The 13,832-nt window shown below is 38.8% G+C and overlaps 1 protein-coding gene across 1 annotated transcript in view; it reads right to left on the minus strand.

Moving 5' to 3' along the window:
• Window positions 1-3,268: 3,268 nt before the first annotated feature.
• Window positions 3,269-13,832, minus strand: part of tango2 (transport and golgi organization 2 homolog (Drosophila)) — a 28,469-nt gene continuing 17,905 nt past the window's right edge. The window contains exons 6-9 of the mRNA XM_088335594.1: window positions 8,806-8,873; window positions 8,498-8,648; window positions 3,817-3,921; window positions 3,269-3,671 (exon numbers count right to left, since the gene is read on the minus strand). Coding sequence (XP_088191720.1) covers window positions 3,551-3,671; window positions 3,817-3,921; window positions 8,498-8,648; window positions 8,806-8,873 — 445 coding nt within the window. The 3' untranslated portion in view covers window positions 3,269-3,550. The remainder of the gene's footprint in view (window positions 3,672-3,816; window positions 3,922-8,497; window positions 8,649-8,805; window positions 8,874-13,832) is intronic.

A 13,832-nucleotide genomic window follows, 5' to 3' on the forward strand; every position in this document is an offset into this window, starting at 1 on the left:
CACACCACGAACATATAAAATAAATATCACCACTACACATCCTCCATACTGGTCATTCTGAAAATGAATTCATTTATTAGAGGTAAGATCCTGGGCCCAGGCATAAAATGTCAATCATTATGTCGGGTAGGGCTTCTCTCTCAGTCACCCCAACCCCTTCATGGAGGATATGCACACGAAGCATGCTAATCGCGCACTTACTTTTACTCAAGTAATTGTTTGGATGGCTACTTATACGGGACTGTCTCAGAAAATTAGAATATTGTGATAAAGTTCTTTATTTTCTGTAATGCAATTAAAAAAACAAAAATGTCATACATTCTGGATTCATTACACATCAACTGAACTATTTCAAGCCTTTTATCATTTGAATATTGCTGATTTTGGCTTACAGCTGGTTCAGGTCAGGGGAATTAGCAGGCCAATCAAGGACAGTGATGCCATGGTCAGTGCACCAGTTACTGGTGGTTTTGGCACTGTGGGCAGGTGCCAGATCATGCTGGAAAATGAAATCCTCATCTCCATAGAGCTTTTCAGCAGATGGAAGCATGTAGTGCTCTAAAATCTCTTGGTACACAGTTGCATTTACTCTGGACTTGATGAAACACAGTGGACCAACACCAGCAGCTGACATGGCTCCCCAAACCATTGCTGACTGTGGGAACTTCACACTGGATTTCAAGCAACTTGGATTTTGCTCCTCTCCAGCCTTTCTCCAGACTCTGGCGCCTTGACTTCCAAATGAAATGCAAAACTTGCTTTCGTCTGAAAAGAGGACTTTGGACCACTCTGCAACTGTCCAGTGCTTCTTCTCCATAGCCCAAGTCAGACGCTTCTTCCGTTGTCTTGAGTTCAGAAGTGGCTTGACCATGGGAATACGGCTATTGTAGCCCATTTCCCGGACACGTCTGTGAACTGTGGCTTTTGATACCTGGACTCCAGCTTCAGCCCACTGTCTTTGAAGCTCCCCCAAATTCTGGAAGCGGCTCTTCTTCACAATTTTGTTAAGGCTGCGGTCATCTCTCTTGGTTGTGCAGCGTTTCCGGCCACATTTTTCCCTTCCAACAGACTTTTTGTGGATATGCTTTGAAACTGCACTCTGTGAACAGCCTGCTCTTTGAGAATTTTTTTTCTGTGTCTTACCCTCCTGATGGAGGGTATCAATGATGGTCCTCTGGACAGCAGTCAGATCAGCAGTCTTCCCCATACTTGTGATTTAGTTTACTGAACCAAGCTGAGTGTTTTTAAGGCTCAGGAAACCCTCGCAAGGTGTTTCGAGTTAATTAGATGATTCAGGTGATTAGTTGAATAGCCTACTTGTATACTTTTTCATGATATTCTAATATTTTGAGATAGGATTTTTGAGTTTTCTTAAGCTGTAATCCAAATTCAGCAATATTAAAATAATAAAAGGCTTGAAATAGTTCAGTTGATGTGTAATGAATCCAGAATGTATGACATTTTTGTTTTTTTAATTGCATTACAGAAAATAAAGAACTTTATCACAATATTCTAATTTTCTGAGACAGTCCTGTATACTCGTCTTGGGATCAAGATGTCGCAAGTTCGATTACCGGCTCCTCCATATTATGTCGAAGTGTCCTGGGGCAAGACACTGAATCCCTTATGCCCCCCGATAAGCAGGTAAGAACCTTGCATGGCTGGCACCGCTATTTGTGTGTGTGTGTGTATGAATGGGTAAGTGTGAAGCACATTGTAAAGTGCTTTGGGAGGCCTTCAGTGACCTGAAAAGCCCTATATGAATGCAGACCATTTACATTTACTTCTACTTGAGTAATATTATTCTGAAGTAATAGTACTTTTACTTAAGTAACACACTTCGGCGATGCGCATACTTCATCGCTGCATTTTGGCGCCGAAGTGCGTCCATCGGGTGGACTTTGGGCCCGGTCCTTCAAATCTAGTTCATCGGTCAGGTTCGGGCTTTCATACCTGCAGGTTAAATTTTTTCAGTCCCCGATTTAACCTGTAATTTTAATTAACAAGGTAAGATTTAAAATGAAAAGCTTTTTTTAGATATACAGTACTGTAACCATTTTCATGCAGTTATACCTTCCTGAAATATAGACATCAATTATTAATTACTTTTAAAAATTTTAAAAATACATGTTAACTTTAAAAATCAAATACCCCTGCCTGAAGGGGCAGTGTGTAATATTTAGTGCCTCTTAGTGGTACATAAAAACTTTCATTCAGTAAAAACAAACATTGACATGAATACTAGGCAAAAATACATCAACTATCATACCAATGTTAATTTATATTTCTTTTTCACCGTGGAATCCCAATTAGGTTGGCCCCATGTTTGTCTGGCATCCTGCCGCCACGCTGGGCCATGCATTAATGGCCTTGGCTTGTATCAGACAACACAGTGCCGTCTAGTGGTCAAATATTGCATATCGGGGCTTTAAGAAATACTAGTTTAGAGATTTTCATCGCTATATTTTCTTCATTGCAAGGAAAGCTTTTATTTCTTTTCTGGAGAATCTGTCAAAAATTACTATCAAAAATCGTTTCTCGAAAAAGTTGCAGATATGAAACGTGCATATTCAGCAAACATGTCTGAGGACGGTCTCCTAAACAATTGGCCCAGATTATACACCATTTTATTTTGTAACTTTGTAATAAAAGACCTTAACTGAACTGCTCTCTTCAGTGTATTTTTTTTATCCGTCCAAATGCTAAGTCTGGTCCCGGAAGTCTATGCTCACAGTACTCACAATGAGCTAAAAACCAACAAGCAAATAAATCAACAAGTTTCGGACTCATTGACAAAAACTGCAGTCAACAGTTCAAATCCAACATACCTGTGCTATTCAAATACATTTTATTCACAGCAAAAATGATTATTTGGCAATTCTTTAAATAAAGTTCAGATATAATTCACAGCTTAAATCAAGAAACAAGGATCCGTTGCTTTGGTAAGTTCAACAATTACTGTATTTTCCTGACTATTAGGCCCAGTTATTTCGTTGTTTGACTTATACATGAAATGATCAATCCATAATTACTGGGTTAAACATTTCACATGTTATTTTCACAATAAACCGCAAGAAAGCACTCGAGGCCTGTGTTGATAATTTCAGCCTTGCTATGTTGGGCCCCAATTTTTTTAGATTTTGTCTGGAGAACGGGTTTGAGGGTTTTGTTGAAATATGACTTACTATATATGGTGTGGCACTCTCTCTCTCAAAAACAAACAAAAAAAAAACCCCAAAAATATTTTTCCATTTTGACTCTTTAAGTCATAACGTTCCCAACCACTGTGCTAGGGTTAGCTTTCACTTATTTTCATTTTGGTATTTGGTTTTATGAAATAAATTTCCCCCCAAAATGTGTCTTATGTTTTTTCCTACATAAATATGCATTCTTTGGCTGGTGCGACTTATGCTCCCGGGCGACTAATAGTCCGGAAAATACAGAAAATGCTATAGTGAGAGCGGCTTAGAAACAAAAATGATGATTTGGTGATAACAATGCAAAGACTGGTGAGGCTCCAAGGCACAACGTGAGTTTCCTTCATAGGTGATCAGGTGAGCAATTTAAAATTGAAAGAATGGGTGGACCATTGTTTTGTATCACAATTGAGCATGGTGCGCTCAGTGAAAGTCACGTTCCCCTCGGCATCAATCAGGATAATTGTATTGGTCCTGAAACAACAAATATAAGAAAAAATATGACGAGTTATTCCTTTAATTTGCTTAATTTAATGCAGGGAGAGTTTCCAGCAGGGACTGAGCCTAAACCTGAAGCTTTGCCAAGGGCATAATTGGTGTTAGTCATTGTAAAACCAACCTGGTTCCATAATCAGGAGTGCGAACGCACACAGCGGACATAGCCTGGATCATGGACTTGCTGTAACCTTCACCTTGGCTCTCCTGAGCTGGATCGGGCGAATTTCTGTTTAACAGACATGCAACACCGTTAAGCCCGGCGCAAACATGGCGCCAACGGCGTAGAGAATTTTGCATCAATGCCTTTGGTTGCCAACGACCCACACCTCTAGCGTTTTTCAGCTGCGCTGTTTTTAGAGATACTCCAAGTAGTTTATGTCACGTGTTTTTGGATCTTGTGACTATTCAAAGAAGCTCCTACCAGAGTAAGATAGCAATTACTAGGACGAGCACATATTCATTACTGGGCCAAAAAAAAAACGCGAATAAGGGCTACGTCACATAATTGTAAGCCCCATATATATAGCAGGGGTCTCCAACATGGTGCCCTGGGCACCAGGTAGCCACCCATAAGAACACCAGAGTAGCCCGTGGAAAGGTTCTGAAAATAGTCATTGCATTTTCTGGGAAACTTGATGTCTAACTGGCATGATGTTTTAGTAGTTGACTGAGGACACTTTACCTCAACTTCTGATTATTACAACCTGGTAACAAGTAACAACCTAGTAGTAACATGATAATTTCTCATTTTCAATATGCATATGAAACCGGTAGCTCTTTGTGCCAATCAGTAATAAAAATATCTCTGAGCATTAAAATGTTTGGGGACTCCTGCTGAGAATAGTGCCGGATTGCAACACAGACAGTAAGACTCATATTTTTTGTTGTCGTCTTTAAATTGTTGCTGTGGTAACGGACTAAATTGCGTTTGCTTTTTATCGTTCCTCAAGGATTAAACGAAACTCCAGCAACCTGACAATAACGTTGATGAAGTGTGAAGACAAGTGTAGCGTTTTTGATAGATAACGTCCACTATTCAACTTGGATGTATAAATTGACGAATTGATTTGTGGGTGAAAAAGTTGAAATATTGTATGTTGTAAATATTAAATACATGTTTTGCTCCAGTTTTGTATCATATGAATAATAATAATTAAAAAAAAAATTCTCTTTAAGGCCATCATAAATGTTTCCAACGACCTGACAATGAATCAGATGGTACGGGAAGAAAACCGAAGCATGTTTTATTGATAACTTCCCCTGCTGTATGATTTAAATGGGTGACTTGAAGACTGCTTGATATGTGTGTGAAAGTTAAAATATTGTGACAAAATTGAATTAAGTACTGCTAAACCTCCTGTTTGGCTCCTGTTATGTGTTATATTATGTTGGCAAAAACATCATCCACTTTATCCTATAGCGAGAAGCATTAATGTTTTCAGACGTGGTGTTTTGTATTTAGAGTACATGCGTTGTGGGAAACAGTAACTCGCCGTTTTCTTCTGTGCTCCTGAAAAATTGTTGACCGAGCACCAATATAATCAAACATGTTTGATACTAGACGCGACTGGCGGCACCGTTTTCCTCCACAAGGTAGCCTCGCACATGTGAAACTAGGGCTGCAACAACAAATCGACAAAATCGATCAAAATCAATGATTAAAAGCGTTGGCAACAAGTTTTGTTGTGTCGTGCGATTTATGCATCACTCAGCACGTCGCTGAGCCAATGACATGACACTCAGCGCGAGTGCGAACTAATGCGCTATTTTCAAAGGCCACGGTCGATTCAACTCATTAAACTTGACGGACACGGAGAAAACGGTTCGACCGAAGTCTGTGGAAGTGTGGGAGCTCTCCACACTTCAAAAAACAAAAAACGAAGATGAAGTAAGCTCAGTAAAAGGGGTCAGCCACTGCATTATTTGTTTTTATTCGTTGGTTATTTGCATTTTTAAGTGTGGAAGCGTAACCTTCGTCTCTGGTAGCTATCTGATGTTAGGGTTTGCTTTTTAGATGATTAATGACTGCGCGTGAGTGTGATACATTTTATTTCAGTTAAATCATCTTAAGCACTGTTTAATTGTGCTTTATCAAAAAACACTCAAATTTCACACAATGGTGGTAAGACAATGTAGAGTCTACAAGATCCTCATTGACATGCTCACATTTTTGCATTGCAATGGAAAGTTCTTAAAGAAAGAAGAGCGAGTGAGTTAGTGGGCAAAGGTGATAATCGTTACATTTTACTTGTTAATGTTAAAAATGATGTTACTGGGTTTTCAAATTTGCATTTATTTCTTGTTCCAAAAGCTCATGTCCCTTCTAACAACAAAAATATTTTTTTTTTGCATTTAATAAAAAAATAAAAAATAATAAAAAATATATATATATATATATATGTATGGCAGCACGGCGGCGTGCGGCAGAGTTCATGTCATGGGAACCTCCTGCGTGGGTTCAAATCCAGCTCCAGACTTCCAGTGCGGAGTTTGTATGTTCTCCCCGTGCTTGCGTGGGTTTCCTCCAGGCACTCCGGTTTCCTCCCACGTTCCAAAAACATGCATTTCAGGTGAATTGGCCGGTCCAAATTGTCCCTAGGTGTGAATTAGCGAGTGAGTTGTCTGTCCCCGTGTGCCCTGCGATTGGTTGGCAACCAGTTCAGGGTGTCCCCTGCCCACTGCCCGGAGATGGCTGGGATGGGCTCCAGCCCCCCCGCGACCCTAATGAGGATAAGCGGTACGACTGATGAGATGATATATATATGTATATTTATATATATTATATATATATGTATGTATATTTATATATAAAACATTGAGGAGGTTGGTGACGGAGTTTGGAAGAGTATGTGATTGGGGTAAGTTAAGTGGCAATGTTGGGAAGAGTAAGGTGATGAAGTGTTCACGTGATGGAGTGGGCATGACGTTAGAAATCAGGTTGCATGGACGGGTGCTGGAAAAAGTTGAAAGCTTTAGGTACTTGGGTTTTGATGTGGCTGCAGTTGGTGGAATGGAGTGCGAGGTATTGCACAGAGTGAATCAAGGAAGCAAAGTTTTGGGTGCTCTGAGGAGAGTGATGAACAACAAGAGTATGAGTATGGATGTTAAGAGGGGACTGTATGAGAGTGTGATTGTGCCGACTGTGTTGTATGGTGCAGAGACTTGGAGCCTGAATGCAGATTTAAGAAGGAAATTGAATGTTTTTGAGATGAAGTGTTTGAGAACTATGTTACGAGTGACAAGAATGGATAGATTTAGAAATTAAATTGTGAGAGACAGAATTGGAGTAGTCGTGGAACTGAGCAAGCGTGTTGATAAGAGAGTACTTGGTTGGTTTGGACACATGGAGAGGATGGATGAGGAGCAAACGTTGAAGAGGATCTACAGAGCTGAAGTCAACGGAAGGAGACCAAGAGGAAGGCCGTGATTGACGTGGATGGATTGTGTTGAGTGCACTGCAGGAAAGAGGTCTAAATATAATGGAAGCTAGAGCTCTTGTTGGTGATAGAAATGAATGGAGAGGTGTTGTGAAGGGATAGTGGGATTGTGGACGCGTTTTTAAGGATGGGCTGGGCACCCGTATGATGCGGCAGGGGTAAACCAGTGAAAGCTGCCGAGCCCTGCTGTTGAATAAAAGAGTGTGTTGTGTCACCCTGACCCGAGTGACATGGCCGCTTTCTGGTGTCCCGTTTCATCTGGAGGGACGGAAGCATGACCAACTTAGGTGCCGAGGTGCCTAACTTGTTTGGGTGTTTGGGCAATTGGGTTGGCCATGGTCCAAAAAATTTTGTGTGAGTTTTTTTGGCTATTTTTTTTCCCATTTATTTTCTTTGTTATTGTATGTATTTGTCTTGCTGTCGGTCACCCCAGGGATATGACCAAGGTAGATATATATATATATACATACATACATATATATAACATTAATTTCTATGTATTTCTTTTATTGTTATTATAAGTTATTTGACAAACACTTGGAATGTTTATGTTGATATGTGTCACTGGGTTTTCCGATTTGCAATGATTTCATGTTCCAAAAGCTCCTGTCCCTTAAACAGCAAAGATGACTTTTTTGGGATTTAATAAAAAAAAAGTATATATTTGCAGATGTATAGCATACATTTGTATGTATTTTGTTTGTTGTGTGATGGATTTTTAATGTTTTGTATTGTAAAATATTCCGTTTTGTGCACTATTTTCTTAATTGTCCACAAAATTTCAACATTAGAATAAAGAAAAGGCAATTAGTCATGTGTTTGGGTAAATCCAATTCATTGATTAATCGAGAAAATAATCATCACATGAATTGATTACAATCATCGTGGGCAACACAGCGGCTCAGTGGTTAAGGCGTCCGCGGCACAGTTCTGAGGTCATGAGATCAAACCTCCCTGTGTGGAGTTTGCATGTTCTCCCCGTGCTTGGGTGGCTTTTCCTCTGGGCACTCCTCCCACATTCCAAAAACCTGCATGTCAGTTTAATTGACCAAATTGTCCCTAGGTGTGAATGATAGTTCAGGGTGTCCCCTGCCCACCGCCCGAAGACAGCTGGGATGGGCTCCAGCACCCCCGCGACCCTACTGAGGATAAGCGGTGCAGATAATGAATGAATGAATAAAATTATTGTTTTTATCGACACCAAAACCGAAATGACTATCGCCAGCGAGGTCTCATGCGGTTGGCAACAGGTGTTAAAAATTCTTACGGCTACAACAGATTTCTTGAAATGTAAAAAGTAAAATTGCTTCTTGAAATATTTCCGGGTGCTTTGTTACAACTTGCTAATGCCTGGTTGGTACGTACAGCTCTTCATTGTTAAGCACACCCAGCAGCTCTTGCACAAGTCCATCGCAGGACAGTGACTGCTGGTTGACAATGCTGGCGAAGTGCCGCTTGCCTTGCAACAGTTTTTTCCATGGGGTGTCCAGCAGTGAATTACTCAAGCTGTAGATCCCTGTACAAACGGCACATGCAAAATGTAGGGGTGGAGGAGTACAGGCAAAGAGGAAGGTCGGAGTCAAAATCCTTTTTTGCAGAAATTATATTCAAAATGCACTCACAGGTTAAAAAAAACACATTCATACAGGCACACACATACACACAAAACAGACCTTGTTTTAGATGGATAGGTTCAGTGCTGCCTCTGTTTCCATAGTAACAGACATGATCTTGCTTTGTTCTGCATTGCATATCATAAAATGAAGAAAAAAATTGAAAGGAGATATCTTAATGAGAGTGTTGCTAACATTTCCTGTAATATGTATGGGTATGGACTCAGATGTTTTACAACAATAAAAAAAAATACAAAAAAAACGTCTTGTTAATATGGAAGGCCAAAAGTGCCAAAATGAAATATATACACCATCCATTGATTACAACAAATGTGTCATTAGCGGTTTAAATGTTAGATTTATTAATTCAACATGGAAATAAAAGATATAATACACAAACACATAAAAATAGAATAATAAATTCAATAACGAATTAATGCATTAAATACAGAAATAACTTATGGTATGATAAAAATGATGAAATTATTTATTGGCATATTTAATAATTATTAAATTGCTTTAATTAAATGTGTTATTATAAATTAACAGTTAAATAATTAGTGCACAATTATCCATGTATTTATTATTTATTGAAACTTATAATTCAATATTTCAATGTTGAACAAAACATTTCTTTAGTGCATTTATTTAATTTGAGAACTTTAGGCCCTTCATAGATTAAATAATAAAGGACAGAACTTTAAAGAGAGTACAGAAACATCCTGGTGAGGTTAAGACCACATCTCCCGAACAAAGCAATAAAAGCTTATTCAATATTAAAAAGACAGCTGCAGACATGATTAGGTGGCTTGAATCATTTATTTAGTACAGCGGAAAGTATTTGCAGGGACACGGACCAGGGCAGCCCAAGATATTGCGAAATTAAAAATACATTTTAAGGATATTACTGAAAGGCAAAAAAACAGATGTTCAATTTATTTGGCACCATCAACATCTGTTGCTACAGTTCTACGTGGCTTTAAAACAACCGATATAAGGCAATTGGGGAAAAATTGGTAGAGATAATGTCAAGATCAAGCTTAATCAAAAATGAAATTTCTCTATTGCTCAAGAATAGATTATTTAACATTTCAAGAAAAAATACACATATAAAAGGCATAATTGTCATCTTCAAACTTATTTTATTGAATTTAGCAACCCTTTGAATCCTATGTAAGGTAAATCTTAAATATGGCACAAATGAATACGTTGAATCTTGGCGCTGGAGATCGCTCATTCTTTACAAAAGCTCCTACCTCCTGTGTAAATTGCATGAGCATCTTTCAGTAGATACCCAGATATAGTCGAACAATTCATTTTGAAGTGGTAACATAGCAGCAATGGTTCATTTATATGACCAAAGAAAGAGCCCTCATTGACATGATGCCCAAGACGCCTCAAATAGATGAAACTGGATAATCTTGAAATGTAAATTGATGTGATACGTGACTCATTTATGCTTGTGAGACCCGTACCAGGAAGAAGAGGGCCGAATTGAAGCCTTGACGAGTGAACAGCAGGACATTAAAGCCACCGAGCAGAGGAAAGCAGAAAACAGGCATTCACTGATCTCTGTGAGCAAAGTAATCGGCATGCTAGCTAACCGCTGAGAGACCTCTAATGAGGAGTCCTCAGATTGAAGCAGCAAAACAGTTTCTTAAATCGCTCCATTTTCACAGCTTTTAACTAATCAGTTTTCAGTTTTAATGGATGGTTAACAGCCATAGGTCAGCCCCGCCCCCCCCCCAAAAATAAAACCTATATCTTGTGACTTATGTGCTTTATGTCACAATTAATTACAGTAACCAGTAAAGTTACACACCAGGTAGGTCCAGGATAAAGTTGTGGAAGGAGCATAACACCACTAAAAACTTAACAAAAACCTAGCAAACTTTGGCTGTCCCTCTAAACCTTATTTCCAAAGAAAGTAAACTAATCAGAGATGAAACCAAGAGGTACATTATCACATTAAATGACCTGCAGGCAGCCACGGTTGAGGTGGGACATAAGACAACTATTAGTTGTACTCTGCATGAATCTTTATGGGAGAGCGGAAAAAAGAAAGCCCTTTCTGAGAGAATACCATAAAAAGGCCCATTTGGCATTTGCAAACAACACATGGGAGACACAGAAAACATGTTATACAGGGTGCTCTGGTCAGATGAGAACAAAATTGAACATTTTGGGGTTGAAAGAAACCATATTTGCAAAGTCAAATGACAGTCAGAAATGTTGAAGTTTTCTAACCTTAAATGAAAAAAAACCCCAACAACTTTTGAATACTGATTTATTTTTGATGGACCTTTGCCAACTCTCTGGCAATGTGATAAACGCTTCAGCCCAATGACGCTTCCGTCCAGATGGAGGGAAATAATTGTGTGAACTTTTAATTTAACGAACTTGAGACACATATTCACATTTACGGCATATTACACTTTGCAAGCAAGATGGGATTTGTATTTATTAGCAGTGGATCAATTCGATGACAGCTACTATAATGTGCATTTTTTATTCTCTGTTCTCAAAGTAGAAGACAAAAATATGCTCAACTGATATCACAGAAACATGATCCTTATTTTTCCCCCTGCACCCTTGTGCTAACTGATTCTTTAATCTCGGATTTACTGTCACTAGAATTTGACTACACTGATCAGCAGTATATTCAACCCCAAAAAAAACATTTTGCTGTACATAAATTAGTCCTATCTGAATGGTATCAACAACCAAATATGGTATCAATATCGGTCTTAAACATGTTTACCAAACTGTGTTATTTGCAAACAGTTTGTTATAACACCTGGATACTGTTGCTTAATATAACTTACTAATATTTAGTTGTTTATGAAAACACATTAGTGTTGAACAACTGAAAAAATGATCAAGCAGGAAAGCAGAGTGTTTTAACATCAATGAGAAAAAAGGTTAAAACATGTCTAACTCCCGCAAAAATAAACCTCAGAAAACAGCAGCGAGCCCTCCTTTTAGTGATGGAATATGCCAATGTCAACATTTGGATTCCTGTGGAATTTCTTGGCTGGTTAAAAAATGTGACGGTATTGTGAACATCTCTGTTATGAAAACCTCGGTCTTTTCATATTAACATCTAAAAATGGGTTCACTGTTATTTGAGCACACATGAACCGATGTTTGAAGCATGTGGATGTACATATCTAGAGGCTACAGTTAAGGCCCCCAGGAATAAATTTCTTTGAAGTACTACACTTTGAGGTTCTTTCACTATTTTTCAAGTCTGTTCTATTTGAAAAAAAAAACAAGTATATGCCTTCTATTTGTATATTTATCAAACAAGATTTCTTATATTCAGGATCAACTATGCTTTTGCTTTCATTAAAAAGAAGGAGATATGTGGTTGGATTTTAGAAGAGGCGGTTCACTGATATATTGTAAGTGGTACTTTGCATGACATATTTAAATAACCGTGGCCGAAAATCTGTTTCACAGTTTAGAGGTTCTGGGTTTAATTGAAGCTACGAGCTTTCCTGTGTTGTGTCGTTTGCATGTTCTACCCGTGCCTGAGTGAGTTTTCTCTGGGCACTATGGTTTCCTCCCATGTAACAAAAAACATGCAATGCAAGATTGTCCCTGGCCAAGGAAGAAGTATGTAATTAAATGGTTGTCTCTCTCCCTCTCTCTGTGCCCTCTGATTGGTTGGCAACCACTCCAGGGTGTCCCCTGCCCACTTCCCATAGTCTGTTGGAATGAGCTCCAGCACCCCCGCAATCCTGGAGAGTATAAGCGTCTGTGAAATGAATGATTAACAATTAGTTTTACGATTAGTTTTTTCGTTAAATTAAATTTAGGAATAGCGGCTACTTGCAAATAGTTTGAAAGTTGAATTGATGTTGAAATGTCATAGATCAAGATTTACATTTCTAGCATATAGCACAATCCAATAAAGCAATAAGACGTGCAGTCATACTTCTATACCCGGGGTCTTTTTAGCGCACACTTCTCTGCGGACCCAGGGTCGTACCTGGCACTTTACAATCAGTCTGGGTCTTCCCCTTGTTGCACGTAAACAATCCGACAAAAATGGCGTTCTCAACGATGACCCTAAGACATAAGTGAAGACTGAAACCACCATTTTCATGAGGAATGGCCAAACAAAAATGCGTCCATTTTGCTACCTGCAAGTACAACACCAATGTGCTTCATATGTTTAAAGACGGTTTGCTGTAATGAAAAGCGAAAATGTGAAGCACCATCATGTTCAGACCTGAGAAGGCTAGAAATTGCCAGGTTGAAGCAGTCATAGCAACAGTCCAACAAGGTTATTGTTAAATCTATGACAACAACAAATTGTAATGGAGTTCTCACTCAGAGTGTCGTGAATATGGGCCATACATAAGAATACTTTCTCTGATGGAGAAATAATAAAAGAGTGCATGACTGAGGTTATGGCAGCAATGTTCGAAGGAAACAAAAAAGAGGAAGTGACAACAAAAATCAGACAAATCCCACTCTCAGATTCATCAACCACAAGATGCACTGAAATACTTGCTGATAATGTGACAATTCAGCTTGGTGATGGTGTAAGAAATACCGAATTTTGTGTTTGGACAAAAGAGAACCTACTTTAAGTCTGTTGACTTGCCTTGCACTTGACCATCATAATAAATGGACCCATGCCTGTTTGAAAAAAAACAAAAAACTAGTGGACCTTTAAGATTTGTATTTGAGGACCCCTGCTCCATACCGCATACAAGGACCTCTAAACACGAGAATTTGGATATACGATTTATTTGGAAAAAAAATATTGCTCCACATATGACGGAAAATTGAAGTCACGAACATTACCAAACGCTACCACTAGAGATCGCTGGCAGTGGATGTCAAGTCAAGTCACATTTATTTATATAGCCCTTAATCACACAAATGTCTCAAAGGACTGCACAGGATTACAATTACACAATTACACCATTACCTGATCTTAAACCAACATGCAGGCAAGGAACAACTCAAAACCTCAGCGTGAGGAAAAAGAGAAACATTGAGAAGGGACCTCACAAATGGTAATCCCCCTTTCAGGATGACCAAGATGAATTACATTTAGCATTACAGTACAC

The sequence above is a fragment of the Urocampus carinirostris genome, chromosome 5 (assembly GCF_059441175.1).
Source record: "Urocampus carinirostris isolate Australia breed hairy pipefish chromosome 5, RoL_Ucar_1.0, whole genome shotgun sequence".
Classification (NCBI taxonomy): Eukaryota; Metazoa; Chordata; class Actinopteri; order Syngnathiformes; family Syngnathidae; genus Urocampus; species Urocampus carinirostris.